The 16,047-nt window shown below is 34.0% G+C and overlaps 1 protein-coding gene and 1 pseudogene across 1 annotated transcript in view; both read left to right on the top strand.

Moving 5' to 3' along the window:
• The window catches only part of TMPRSS12 (transmembrane serine protease 12), a gene marked incomplete at its 3' end in the record, with an annotated part of 19,633 nt that extends 3,986 nt beyond the window's left edge, over positions 1-15,647 (top strand). The window contains exons 3-4 of the mRNA XM_006916898.1: positions 2,921-3,189; positions 15,505-15,647. Coding sequence (XP_006916960.1) covers positions 2,921-3,189; positions 15,505-15,647 — 412 coding nt within the window. The remainder of the gene's footprint in view (positions 1-2,920; positions 3,190-15,504) is intronic.
• Positions 8,384-8,502, top strand: LOC112483868 (annotated as a pseudogene).
• Positions 15,648-16,047: the final 400 nt, after the last annotated feature.

Below are 16,047 nucleotides of genomic sequence, written 5' to 3'. Positions count from 1 at the left end.
TATATATATATTAGTCACATTCTCAACAAGTCCAAAAATTAATTTAAAATTTTTTCTTCTAATCCTGTCCCTTCTCTGTTCTCTCAAATAACAGCATCACCAACAGCTCCATTACTCAGAGTTGCTGACTCTCTCCGCAGTATCTCTTAAATTTGTTTCTTTTGTCCCCACTGATTAGGAGTAGTTCCAGAATATCTGTCTGTTTATTTTAGCTCATTATTTGCACTACTTACACTACTACGATGATAACATCCTAATGAATGTAAAGTGCTGTCTCATTGTGGTTTTGAAGTGCATTTCTCTAATCACTAGTGATGATAAACATCTTTCCATGTGCTTACTGGCTATTTGTATATCTTCTTTTCAGAAATGTCTGTTCAAGTCCTTTGCCCATTTTTTAATTGGGTGGTTTGTTTTTTTTGTTGTTTTTGAGTTGTAGGCATGCTTTATATATTCTAGACATTAGTCTCTTATCAAATACAAGATTTGCGAATATTTTTTCCTATTCTGTAGGTTGTCTTTTCACTTTCTTGATAGTGTCTTATGATGCCCAGTTTTAATTTTTTTTTTAAATTGATGTATAATTGATATACAATATTCTATTAGTTTCAGGTATACAACATAGTGATGCAACATTTATATACATTAAGAAATGATCTTGATAAGTCTAGTTACCATCTGTCACCAAAGTTCTTACAATATTATAGAATATATTCCCTATGTTGTACATATTATAGCCCCGTGACTTACTTTATGACTGGGAGTTTGTACCTCTTAATCCCCTTAACCTATTCACCTGCACCCCCAACCTCTCCCCACTCTGGTAACCACCAGTTTGTTTTCGGTATCTATGAGTCTGTTCGTTTTATTTGTTCATTTGTTTAAAAGTTTTTAATTTTGATGAAGTCCAATTTATCTATTTTTTCTTTTGTTGCCTGTGTTTTTTTATGTCATATCCAAGAAATCATTGCCAAATTCAACATCATGAAGGTTTTCTCCTGTGCTTTCTTCTAAGAGTTAATTACTCTTATTTTGAGTTAATTTTTGTTTATGGTGAAAGGTAAGGGTCTAATTTCATTCTTTTCCACATAGATATCCAATTTTCCCAGCACAATTTGTTAAAAAGCCTGTCCATTCCTTACTGAATTGTCATCACGCTCTTGTTGAAAAACAACTGACCACATATACAAGGGTATATTTCTGGACTCTCTATCCTTTTCCATTGGTGTGTATATCTGTCCTTATGCCAGCATCACATTCTTTAGATTATTATAGCTTTGCAGCAAGTTTTGAAATCAGGAAGTGATTCCAACTTCATTTTTTCCCTAGATTAATTGGGGCGGGGTGGGGGGGAGTCCCTTGATATTACATATGAATTTTAGGGTGGGTTTTTCTATTTCTGCAGAAAACATCATTGGGATTTTTATAAGGATTGCACTGAATCAATAGATCTCTTTAGGTAGTATGGTAATCTTAACAATATTAAGTCTTCCAATCCATGAACATGGATGTCTTTCCATTTATTTATGTCATCTGGAATTTCATTCAGCAATGTTTTGTAGTTTTCAGTGTATAAAACATGTTTTTTAATCTTATGGTCTGAATACAAATTGAATGAAGTAAGTAATATAAATTGAGTACGTTTGGAAAAGAAACATTATTTCAAAGTAGCTTAAAGGTGTGATTAAAAAAAAATAGTTCTAGGACTTTAAAAAATTTTTACAAACTTTTCAAAGTTTGCCTAGTCCAGTTTTAAGAGAGCTAAATATCTCCTATTTCCTTGGGATAAATTCAAAGAGATAGAACTACAGAGTCAAATACAATGCAACCTTTACAGGCTATTGATTCATGCTGCCAAAGTATCTATTTATACTTTCCACAATGAATAAGAGTAACTTTGTTCCTCTAACTCTTGTCTGCACTGAGCATTATCATCAAACATGCATAACTCACATGCACCCACATACTCATACATAAACTTTGCCAATTTGAAGGGTAAAAAGGAATTTTAGCATTTGTAAACAACTGTGTAAAAAGTAAGTTTTTCCTTCTCAATCCAATTTTAAATGTAACACCTACTAAATACCCAGCATTTTAATTATTGGTTTTTGACCTATAGAAGATTTTTTTCATTTGGTTTGACTTTTACTTGCTTTTTGTTTTCTTAATACTGTCAAGATCTATTGATTGCCTTTGTTTTTATATTTAGTGTCATGCTTTATAAAGTTGTATCTCATGTCGATGTTATGTATTCATCCATATTTTCTTTCTAGTTTAATTTTTATAATTTTCATGCTAATTTAATACCCAAATAGTTCATTCTAAAATTTCAAAAATTTACACAAGTAGAGGGCATTGTTTAGTGAACTCTCATATACCTATCCCCCAACTTCAAGCTATCAACTCACGCCTGATCTTGTTTCATCTTTATCCTCATCAACTCCCCACTCCTGTTATTTTGAAACAAATCTCAGACACACCACTTTATGTATGTCTAAAAGATAGGAAGTTTTACTTAAAAGATTTGTGCATTTAAAATTTAATCCATTTCAAATTTAGTGTTTAGTGTTTTTCAGGGATTTAATTTTATTTCACTTTTCAAACTAATTATTTAGCTAGTTGTCCCAATATCATTTATTGAATAATTCATGTTCTCTTCACTGGTAAGAAGTGCTACCTTAATTATATAAATTCTCAAGTACTTGAATCTCTTTTTGAGCTTTCTATCCCATAGATCTTTTTCTCCTTTCCTACGTCATGGTATTTCGGCTTTTATATGATGTGACTTTATGTCACATGAAAGTAGGATCGAATTTTTTTTGTCATTAATATAACATGAGAAAAACAAGAACTGGTAGGAGATTAAGAATATATGCTTAATTAAATAAACATGTTTATAATAACATTTACCTTCTTTCAGAGATCCTTTAATGTGGAGAGCTGTGCTTGGAACTAATAATATACATGGGAGGCATCCACCCACCAAGATTATAAAAGTTAAGGCAATCATCATCCATCCAGACTTCGATTTGGAATCTTTTGTAAATGATGTTGCGCTTTTTCATTTAAAAAAAAAAGTGAAGTATAATGAATATATTCAGCCTATTTGTCTACCTTTTGATGTTTTCCAAAATCTGGACCAAAACACAAAGTGTTTTATAGGTGGCTGGGGAAGAACGAAAGAAGAAGGTAATTATAATCTGAATTTTACTGATACGATTTTTTCTGATTATTGAGAGGGTGAACTCTTTTATGTATTTATCTCTTCATGAATTTCAACAATAGGTCTTTTTAAACGAGTAAAAAGAAAACATCTTTTTTCTTTGTCTAAATGTATTTTTTTCTTCCTTGTGGGAGAGAAAATTACCTTCTAAAGCAGGAAGAGAGACTTCATCTAGTTATACATGCCAAAATACTTGAACCTTTAAACATTCTCAGAATGATTGTTCTAAATATTTCTGTCATTTCTGAGACTCATAGGTGATAGAGCCAGCTCTGTGACAAAATTGCTTATCTTAAATAATGAACTTCTGGATGTAAAGAATCAACTTAGTGTCCTTTCTACTTAATGCCTTGTTTAGTATTAAACGAGTTGCCTGCTATGTATTTTCTTTAGTGCATAAAAGGGCACAGATTGTTGATTGGCTGAACTAATGGGAAGAATGAAAAAAAATGTAGAAAACAGTCTCTGCCTTTGGTAATAACAAGTTACCATTTGGGAGCATTTACCATATTTCAGGCCCTCTTCTAAATATGTTATTTTATCTTATCCTTCCAATATTCCTATTAGGGAGTTAATGTTATTATTACCATTTAACAGATCAGGAATTGTGGATCTTAGAGGTTGAGAAGCTGAGACTCAAATCTAGGTCTTTTTGATTCTAAAGGCTAAATATTTAAGTACTACAGTAAATACAAACTGCTCTTGAGGGAATTTAAGTCCAGTTAGCAATATATAAGGTCTAGTGCTGAGACTTTTTTTCTTTCCCCTACAAAACCTAGTCATTTAAATATTTGTGGATTATTTGGATAGGATAGAGATAAATGTATGAAAGATATGTGAATTATTATTTTTCTTTTTATCCTCTGTAAATACTTTCTAAGGAAGATAAGGAAAGCAACATGGTATAGGGAAAAGAGCATGGGCTTTAGACTCACAGAACTAAGTCTGAATCTCAGCACTGCCATGTACTAGCTGAACGACCACTGGCAATTATTGAATCTTTAACAATTAGAACAATGATAAGAGCAACTATCATTTATTCAGGATAAAGTACTTAATAAAATGCTAAGCATTTTAATGCATTTCTCATTTAATACCCCCAACAATACTACAAGAAATACTATAACACGGATGAATAAACTGACCTTTAAAGAGGTTTAGATAATAAATTGCCCAAAGTTATACAGCTAACTAAGCAAGGAGTCGAAATTCAAGCCCAGGTCAGCCTGCCTCAAAACTTAGTGTCCACTATTTTATATAATTAATCACAGTGTCACACATTTTCATAATCTGTAAGACAAGGGCAATAATACCTATCAGAGAGTTGTTTCAAGGATTAGTTGGCTCTCTAGCAACATGGTAGATGACATGTACACACTGAAAACTATTAAAAAGGGAAAATACACAGGTCAAGGACTGAGTGTGAAGATAGAAACTTAGATAACTGGAACACCAGAGCTGGCTTTCATCTTGAAGGTCTTTGCCAAATTAGTAACATTGAATATTGATTTCTGTGGTTTCATGAGCCTTGAGAGGGTTGAAGAACAAAGCCTGCTCCAGTGTATGTGGGGAAACTCCCATAGTGCTGAAGCCCCAGGGCAATGCTCTAAGAATGACTGAGACTCATGATCCAGCAGACAGTTCATTACATAGTTCACTTCAAATCTGGTAGAGGTAAGCTGAAAGCAAAAGGACAGGAAAAGATATTCCATGGCAACATTCATCAAAAGAAGGTGGAATGAACTTCTGGTCAGGATGGTAGAATAGGAAACACTGTGCTCGCCTCCTCCCACAACCACATCAAAATTACAGCTAAATTATAGAATAACTGCCCTTGAGAACCACCTGAAGACTAGCTGAACAGAACTCCTATAACAATATAAAGAAGTGCTACCTTCTGATAGGAGCAGCGGAGACGCGGAATGGGCAGGTCCCACTTCCACAGTGTGGCTATTTAGAATCAGGAGAGAGAGCTTGGCTTCAGAGGTTTCTCCTGAGGAGCAAGGGGTCCCAGCCCCACACTGGGCTCCCCAGCCCAGACCACAGGTGCCAGGAAGAGGAGTTCCAACAACAGCTGGCTGTGAAAATCATCAGGGACTCAGTGCAGCATGCTGCTGGGAAGTCAGAAGTCTTCTTAAAGGGCCCGCACACAAACTTACTTGCTGACAGACAGACTCACTCTGAGCTCCAGCACTGGGGCAGAAACTTGAAAAGCACCAGGCACATATGGAGAAGAACTAAATTGTCTGGTTTCAGGGCAAGGGCTGGCTCTGACCAGGACAGAAGTGCTGACAGGTGCTATTGTTCCTTTTATGAGCCCTCCCCCGACCCAGCCTAGAGACACAGGCCCGAACCTCTTTCAGTGGCTGTTCCTTACAAGTAGCTGGCCTTGGCCCAGGTGGCAGACTTCCCTAAAATCTCTGAAAGGTCCACAAACCCCAAACAAGCAGTGGCTGGCCTCAATGTGCCCTGTACCTCTTGCTGTGCAGCCCCCAACCCAGCACTGGTGGCAGCCGGCCTTGGTTCACAGCATAGCCTCTCCCAAGTGCCTCCAAACACAGTACAGACAGCTTACCAACTACAGATCACTTTGTAGCTCCTACAAGGTGGCCCTGGGCCAGGCACAGGCAGCAGCTGATCTGGGCCTGCACCAGAGCCTCTCCCCAGAGACTCCGAAACCAACACACTCCATGGCCAACTTCAGACCACACCAGGGCACTGCCCTATTAGCTCTACAAACAATACACCCAAAGGGTGGACTCGAAAGGCACCAGAGCCCTGCTCCATGGGGTCGGCCCCAACACAACAGCTTGTTGATGGTGGTCACAGCCAGTCCTCATAGCCAGTTAGCCTGAGAGTCAATACCACCCACTTATGTGCTAACAGCAATCAACGCTCAACTACAACAGGAGGACGTGCACAACCCACACAAGGGATACTCCTGGAGCATCCAGCTCAGGTGACCATGGATACTGCACCACTGGACCCCACAGGACACCCACTACACAAGACCACGATGCTAAGACTGGGAAATGAAGCAGATTTGCCTAATACATAGAAACACAGGGAAGCAGCCAAAATGAGGAGACAAACATGTCCCAAATGAAAAAAAAAAACAGGATGAAACTCCAGAAAACTAAATGAAATGGAAGCAAGCAATCTGCCAGATACAGAGTTTAAAACACTGGTTATAAGGATGACCCAGCAATCACACATCTGGGTACTTAGCCCAGAGAAATGAAAACATATGTCTATACAAAAACCTGTTACAAATGTTCATAAACACTTTTATTTGTAATATCCCCAAACTGGAAAACATCTACAATAGGAAAGGAAAAAATATCCTTCAACAGGTGAATGATCAAAAAAAACTGTAGTACATTCTTAACATGGACTACTTTTAAGCAGTTAAAAAGAATTAACTATTGATACACACAAGTACTAACATGGATCACAAGGGCATCATGCTGAGTGAAAAGAAGCTATTTTCAAAAGTCTTCTAGTGTACGATTCCATTTATATAACACTTTCGAAATGACAAAATTTTAGAAATGGAGAGCAGATAACTGGTTGCTGGTGGTAAAAAGGCTTGGTAGCATTAAAGAGGTCTTTGTGATCATGGGATAGTTCTGTCCTTGATTGTGGTGGTGGTTACATATATACACGTGCAATAAAATGGCACAAGACTACACACACACCAATGTCGGTTTCTTGGTTTTGATATTGTACTTCAGTTACATAGTAACCATTGCAGGAAACTAGGTAGAGAGTACACTGGACCTCACTGTACTACCTTTGCAACTTCCTGTAACTACAATTATTTCAAAATAAAAATTTTTTTTTAAATGAACCAGATATAACCAAGCATCCTCAACCCCTACCCTCATCCCTAGAATTGCTAGGAAAGATGCTTAATGGAAGGGGGAAAGTAGAAATTTCCCAGAAAACATACAGCTACTAATCTGGATTTGCTGCCCAAAATCACTCAGAAGACTAGAAAGCCTGATGCTTAGAATTTAGTTTCAATAGGTCCTAAATTATTAATGTTTCTGGTGCCCGAGAGTATCAAATGCAAATCATTTGTTAGAAACCCAATTTTATATAAGACCTCAAAGAATTTCACCAGATAAAGTTTCAATGAAAATGAATGGTTGTAATTTTTTAAATCACTAACCACCAAAGGAAACAAGGTGCTATGAGTGAGAGTCAGCAGAAATGACATCAGAATAAGACCTGCAAAGATTTCAGGTATTGGAATCACTGGATAATATTTAAAATGTTGTATATATTATAAGAAGTAAAAGATGTTCTTGAAAATATGAATAAAAAATAAGGAGATACAAAAAAGAACCAAACAACTGTGACTATTAAAAACTATAATAACCGAAGTAAATTCACTGAGCTAAAAGTAGTATCAAATCAGGAGGCACATAGGATTCCCACAGATTAAAATAAACCAAATATCAGCTCACAGTCAAAGATCACCAAACACACAAGGAAACAATCAATCATGAAAATCAACAAAAATAAAACAACAGATGAAGCCTCCCTAGGATCTCAGATATTAATAGAATGTAAAATAAGTATATGTGAATTATTTAAAGAAATTAAAAAAGTAGAATTAAAAAGGATCAATAGACTATCTAAAATGACACAGATTTAAAGGAGAACCAGATAGAATCTTTAAGAATCAAAAATGTAATTGCTAAAGATTTAAAACTTCCTGGATGAATTAAGAATTACGTCAGACTCAGCTGAAGAAAGAATCTGTGAGCCAGGAGATACATCTGAAAAAACTGCTTAGACTATGGCATGGATAAAAAAGAAAAAATATGAAAGTGAAGTATAAGAAGGATAGAATGAGGAAGTCAGATATTCACCTAATGAGAGTGCTAGAGAGAACAAATGAGAATAGAGGTGAGGCAATATTCAACGGATTTGGGTTGAAATTTTTCCGTAACTGATGAAAGACATGAATCCAGATATAGTAAGGACAATGAGCCAAAACAGAATGCAGTCCCTTTTTATTGTAATGAGGTTGTAGAACAAAAAACAACAAAGAGAAGATCTGAATACAGCCAGAGACAAAAGAAAAAAAAAACTTTATAAACTAACTAACTTCTCAATAGCAACAGTGACAATCAAAATACAATGAAATAAGTCTATGGCTATGCTACCCTGAACAAGCCCAATCCTGTCTGATCTCAGAAGCTAAGCAGGGTCGGGCCTGGTTAGTACTTGGATGGGAGACCACCTAGGAAGACCAGGTGCTGTAGGCATAAAAAATAAGGTATAAAAAAGTAAGCTCACAAGATCCTTGCAATCTGTGAGGTCAATCAAGGGTTGCCTCACCTAAAAAAAAAAAAAAAAGAAAAAAGAAAAAATATATCATGATCAAAGTACTGAGAGAAAATAACTAGGAACCTACAATTGTGTATCCAACAAAACTATTGTTCAAGAGTAAGAATGAACAAAAACTGAGTTTACTACCAATGATCTTTCACCAAAGGAAATAAGAAATATACTAGAAAGAAATAAAATGTCAAAAGAGAAGTATGAGATACAAGAAGTGAGCAAAGAAATAGGTTAAAATATAGGTAAATGTAAATAAACATTGTGTGTATACAACAGTGGTTCTCAACTGGGCACCATTTTGCCCCTGGGAATATTTGTTAATGTCTGAAGAAAACTTGGTTGTTACTCTTGGACAGGGGATAAGTATGCTGCTGGCATCTTAATGGGTAGAAGCCAGAGCTGCTGCTCATCAACCTTCAATGCACAAGATAGTCCTCCTTCCCTCCACAATAAAGAATTATCTGGCCCAAAATGTTACTAGTACCAAGATTGAGAAACTCTGGAATACAATAAAAATAATGTGTAATTTGTAGAATTTTTTAAAAAGACGTTTAAATTCTGGGAAATAAAGCATGTATTTCAGACTAGGTGATCAGATTTAAAGTGGTCTCAGGTTTTTGTATTATTCAGGAGAAATGTTAAGATACAGGATAAATGATTAACATTAGCTTTAAGTATGAATGGCCAAATTTCCATAATAGAAAAGAGGATATAACTTGTAAACCAATAGAAACAAATGGAGTAAGAAAACAAAGACAAAATCTCAATCAATAAAAAATCAAGAAAAGAAAAACAAGCATAGGAAAAGTAGAAAAATAGAAAGTACAAAACAAGACAGTAGATACAAGCCCAAATATATCCATAATCACAACAAATGTTGACCAAATCACTAGTTAAAAGACAGATAATCAGACTAAGTAGCAGGAAATCCAGGTTAGTTTAGCAAGAGATACCTAAAATGTAAGGATATGGAAGCACTGAAGTAAACAATAGGAAAGAAATACACCAAGTAAATTCTAATTAAAAGAAGGCTAGAATTACTATGCAAATAGCAGGAAAAATAGACTTTAAAATAAAAGAATTATTAAGGATGAAGAAAGTCATTATATATTCACCGGGAAGATATAACAATTCTAGATTTGAGCCTAATAAATAGGATCGAGATAATATTAAGGAAAAACAGAATTATACAGCAAACATTATAACTCCCCTATGATAGTAGAGAATTTTAACACAACTCTCTTTTTATCATTAGCATATCAAGCAGATGAAAAATTAGTAAAGATTTAGCATATTTGAACATAATTAATAAGCTTGATTTAATAGCCAAATCAGAAAATTCTGTACCCCCAAATCAGAGAATTTCATCTTTTCAAGTACAGGTGGAACCTGTAAAAACTGACCACTTATTAGGCCATAAAACAAATCTCAAAGTTCAAGTAGGTAGTGTACATATTATATACTCTGATTACAATTAATTTATAAACAATAAAAGAGATGAGAATTGTGGCTGTGGAGGCTGGCAAAGTCTCTTCCCCTCAAAATAAGTATAAACTAGACAAAATTGTCAGAAGGAACCATTTCAGGGCCCTGGAAATTAACCAACATAAACAAGTTAAGGAATATTTTGTTCATTATAAACAGAAATTTGAGTAAAAAGAAGATTTTGCTGCTTTCTTGCTTGCGAGTGCTTCTACCTCCCCTCTTGGATCAGTCAGTACAATAGTTTTACCAGAGCTGTGAAAGGAAAGGATCTTGCTGCCAAAGGAGGAGGACTTGATTTGAAGCAGCAGTTGAAAATCCAGCCAGGAGCATTGTCAGTAAAAGTAGTGGACTCAGCAAGAAATGAATGGGGGAAAACCCACAGCTCTGCTGGCCTGGGATTGTGCTCCTAGATGCAGCCAGCAGTGGAACAGAAAGATCCTAAAAATGAGAGAGCTGTATAATGGCTAGATAAATTCTCCAAACATCCTTGGCTGACTGGGAAACTATACATGTGTGGGGAAAATCTGAGAGAACTCAGCATAGAGTAAAAGCTGAGGTAGAAATGAAAACGGACTGCACTCTGAATGTACTCCGCAGATCACACACAGATCCATCAGCTGAGGATGGAAGCCCAAATCGCTGACTGACCACTAAACTGTGCAGACACACAGGCAAACCCTTAGAAGCCAGGCTAAAAGGTAAAACTCAAAGTTAAACTGAGCAGAGACATCAACAGTCATAATGTGGGGAGGTGGAGTTCACAATTTAAGTCCAGGCAAATCACTTTTAAAATGACAACAATATTATTGAGAAGGGAATCAGAACCCAGAGTTGTTACAACAAATTATCTAAATTATCCAATTTTCCACAGGAATATATTATGACAAAAAAAAAAAAAAAAAGAGGAAAGTATAACCTATACGCAGGGAAAAAGTGGTCAATAGAAACTGACTCTGAATAGGCTCAGATGTTGAATTCAGAAGACAGAAGCTTAAATTCTTTAAATATGCTCAGTAAGTTAAAAGAAACTATTATTCGGAGACTTAAAGGAAAATGTGATGACAATGACTTACCAAATAGGGAATGTCTGAGGAGAAATAAACAATTTTTAAAAGAATTGAGATGGAACAAGAAACCATCAGTGAACTTGTAATAGAACAATAGAAATTATCTAATTTGAAGATCACAGAGAAAAATATTGAAGAAAATGGAACACACAGAGACCTATAGCACATCAAATGTACCAACATACATGTAATGGAGTTTCTGGAAGTAGAGGAAAAAGAAAATAGGGAAAAAATTTTTGAAGAGAATATGGCCCCAAATTCCCTAAACTTTATGAAAAACATTAATTTATAGAAGAATCTCAATGAACTCCAATTAAGATTTTTAAAAAAGAGATTTACGCCTATACTCCCTGTAGTCAACAAAAGATGTGCAAGACCTGTTCACTGAAAACTACAAATATTACACAGAGACATTTAAGAAGACCTAATAAATAGAAAGACATACCACATTTGTGAACCGGAAGATTCAACATGGCAATTATTCCCAGACTGACCTACATATTCAATGCGAAATCCCTATCGAAATCCAAGCTAAATTTTTCATGCAAATTGATAAGCTGATCTAAAAATGTATATTGAAAGGCAAAGGACCTAGAATAGCCAAAATTATTTTAAACTACAATAAAGCTGAAGGAGTTACTCTAATTTCAAAATATACTATAAAACTATAGCCATCAAAACTATATGGTATTGGTTTGCTTAAAAAATAGTGTAGATTTCAAAAGAACACAATAGAGAATCCAAAAAACCCCAATTTATATTTATGGCTAATTCATTTATTTATACAACATTTCTAGAAAAGGCAAACTCATAGTAATAGAAATCATATCAGTCATTTCCTGAGTGTGGGGCTGGAAGTGGCAACTGACTGCAGATGGTACAGGAGGATGACTCTTTGGAGTAAAGGAAATATACTAAAACTGGATTGTAGTGGTTAGTATAAATTTACCAGAAATCATTAAACTGAATGCTTATAGTGTGAGAGTTTTATGTATGTAAATTAAACATCGATAAAGCTTTTTAAAAAATGACAAGATTTTTTTAGAAAACTACATATTCGGAAAATTCAAAATACACTACCATATGAAAGAGTAAATATTCAACCTAATAGAGAAGAAAGGCTGAACATTATGCATTAAATTTCCAACTTAAAAAAGTTTAAAAGAACATTACGTGACCCATAGAAAGCATAAGAAAAGAACTAAAGATAAACATAGCAATCAATGAATAAAAAATAAAGTAAAAAAAAAGAGAAGCAAGAAAGCCAAAATCTAGTTATTTGAAAAACAACAAACCCCTACTAAGACCAATGAGAAAAGCAGAGAAGGCACAAATATAAATAATATTATGAACTGAAAGATAATATAATACTTTAAACAATGTTATGCTCTAAATTTAAACTTAATTTTTATTTATTTAAAAATAAAATACCTATGCAAAAGACATAGGACTTAGAATGGGAACAATAAAACTCATTCACAGATGATGTGACTACCTACATAAAAAAGGAATCTATAATCCACTGGAATTAAGAGAGTCTAGTAAAGTGGCCATATATAAAACAATAAAACAAAATTTATTTCATTTCTATACATTATCAATGGTTAGAAAATATATTTTTTAAAAGTTAACAGATGTCACACCTACAATGATGAATATAATCAAAAATTTAGACAGTAACAAGTGTTGACAAAGATGTGAAGAAATTGAAACCCCCTTGTCTGCTGGTGAGAATATAAAATAGTGTATCTGTTTTGGAATACGGTTTGGCAGTTTCTCAAAAATTTAAACATACAGTTACCATATGACTCTGCAATTCCACTCTTAGGAATATATCCAAAATAAATGAAAACATGTTCACACAAAAACCCATACTCAGCTGTTCACAGCAACATTATTCATAATAGCAAAAAAAAAAAAAAAAGGAAAGAAAACAATCTAAATGTCCATCAACTGATGAACAGATAAACAAAATGTGGTATATTCATACAATGGAATATTATCCAGCAATAAAAAGAAATGAAGTACTGATACATGCTAAAACATTATGCTAAGTGGCCGACATATTATGATTCCATTTATAGGATGACATGTCCAGAATAAGAAAATAAAGTGGATTAGTGGTTAAAATATAAACAATGAAATTAAACTATAAATCAATAACAGAAAGATAGCCGGAAAATCCAAAAATACATGGAGATTAAGTGTGAATTGAATAAAAGTATTGTACCAATGTTAAATTTCCTGATCTTGATAAAGGTACTGTGGTTAATAAGAGAATGTCCTTTTTCTTAAGAAATATACACTAAATATTTAATATAAGGGTATAAGGAGCACAGTATCTGCCATTCATTCTCAAATGATTCAGAAAAATTTATATACATATACACAAAGTACAAATGATAATGCAAGTATGACAAAAGCAAACCATTGATGAACCTCAGTAAAGGATATTTAACAGTTCTTTGTACTGTTCTCGCTATTTTCCTATAATTTTGGATTTATATCTAAATAAAAAGTTGCCAAAATAACTACAGAGTAAAAAAAAAAAAAGTTAACAGATGACACAAAGATACTAAAGAAACTTGGAGGTGGGCATATGGCTGTTCTCCGAGATATTCTTTCATCTTTGCTTTATGTTTGAAAATTGTCATAATAAAATGTTGGGAAAGTCAAGAGGTGTTAACATTTACAATAATACCAAAATGATTAGGTAGCTAAAAACAAATCTAACGAAAGGTTGTAGCCTTTTATGGAAAAAAAAAAAAAAAGCCTTAAACATTTTTAAAAGACATTAAAGAATACCTAAACAAATGGAACAGTATACTTTATGCTTGAATAGGAAAACTCAGTACATAAAGATGCCAATTCTGTCTGCAAAACTGAAAACAAAACAAAACAAAACAAAAAAAACAAGGAATGATAAAACTTAACATGAGTTTTGAGATAATTAAAAAGCTCATTTTAAAAGACTGAAAGAGAGCCAAGACACTCCTACGGAAGAAAAATATGTTGGAGGAGTTGCCATCCAGAAAGGTTTATTCTAAAGCTATAGCAATTAGTACGATATTTGTGTAAGGAAATTCTACATGATCAGTGGAAACCCAGACATCTATTTCTGGATTATCTCTATTTACTTTGGTTATTTTGAATATCAATGCACCAATACCACACTGATATTAGTATTGTTCAGGTTCATAAATTGGGTGCTAGATTCCCAGGTGTTCATTTCATTATTATATTCTATAACTTATATGTTACATATATTCTTTCATATGTGGCCAGTATCAGTGTAAATTATTTTTAAATAAATGGCATAAATGTGGCTGGCCTCTAGCAAGCCTCGATCCAGGAATCTGAATGCCATTAGGATATATTTTATTTCTATTTCCTATTCCTATACTCTCTGCATGTTGACTATATTTTCTCAGGCTGCCTTTCCTCAAAAGGCGAGAAATATGGTTACAGTGGACTTATAGCTAACCAGTCATGCGACTAGATTGAAAAGTTCTTCTCTGGCAGCTCCAGTTAAAAAAAAAAAAAATGCCAGAGAAGTGTTCCAATTAGCTACTCTTATACCTAATATAGGAATGTATAGACCAATCAGAGTCACCAGGAGAATGGAATTCTGGGAATGGAGCAATTGGGTCATCTGCCTACCTGCAGTCAAAGGGACAATGTCTTTTACTAGAAAAGTTGGAGAAGTATTTAGGACACACAAAATATTCAGCTACTGCATGTGACAACTGCAACTCTGAGACAGGATGATGGGGTCAGATACTACTGTTACAGCAGCTTTTCTGGGATAAATGTTACAATAATCTGTCTTTTAATGGCTCCTGAAGTGTTGTCTTGTTTTCCTGGTGTATGTGTATTTTTTTTTTTTTTTTTCTGTAGCAAAGAATCATTTTACGTTCAGGAATTAGCAGAGAAGTTAGAGGAGTACATGAATGAAAATCTGTTTTATTTTCATGTGCATCACTCTTCAAGACTTAGCATCTTTATAAAATCTAATAAAAATTACAACTCACAACATAAGAAAGACTGACCTCGGCATTTACCTCTTTAATCCTTGACAATTTTTATATAGCTTTATTTTGTAAAAACTATAGATCCCATTTGTGAAACATTCAAGAAGTACATGAGAGCAAAGATAACAAAACCTGGAATTATCCCTACTATCTAGGGATAATTTCATTAATGTTTTGGTGAATCTTTCATAATTTTCCTAAGCATATATACATACATATGGATACAATTTTACATAATTGTTGAATCAGTCACTTTTGAAAGAAAACCTATACAACGTGAACATTTTATATCAACTGTCAAAAACCCTGCTCTCCAAAATAATTTAGTTTTTTTTGTTAATAGGTAATGTTACAAATATATTACAGGAAGCAGAAGTGCATTATATTTCTCGAAAAATTTGTAATTCTGAGATGGGTTATGGGGATATAATTCCTCAAACTTCGTTTTGTGCAGGTGATGAAGATGGAATTTTTGATACTTGCAGGGTAAGACCAAATAATTTTCCTTATAAATATATTCTAAAGCCAGAGAGAACCTGACCAAGGCATTTGATCACTTTCCAATGAAGTCTAATTTTCAAGTCTAAAAATACTAAATTCTTTTTTCTCCTTTTTAACTATTAAAACAATCCAAATCCTCTTGCTCTCCTATTTCCTTGGCTTCTACAATCATGGTCAACCTTAGGCAAAATTTGCACTTTTTCTTCCTTTTTTGTCATTCCCACCTTTATTGAGATATGATTTACATATGTACAATTCATCCATTTAAAGTGTAAACTTAATGAGTTTTTAGTATATTTATAGAGTAGTACAACTATCACCATAATCTAATTTTTTTCATTATTTGTATTCGATTCTGTTTTAATTTATTTTGTTATTTATTTTA

The sequence above is a fragment of the Pteropus alecto genome, unplaced genomic scaffold (assembly GCF_000325575.1).
Source record: "Pteropus alecto unplaced genomic scaffold, ASM32557v1 scaffold196, whole genome shotgun sequence".
Classification (NCBI taxonomy): domain Eukaryota; kingdom Metazoa; phylum Chordata; class Mammalia; order Chiroptera; family Pteropodidae; genus Pteropus; species Pteropus alecto.
Note: the sequence above shows the minus strand (reverse complement) of the source record. Positions and strands in the feature narration are given on the sequence as shown.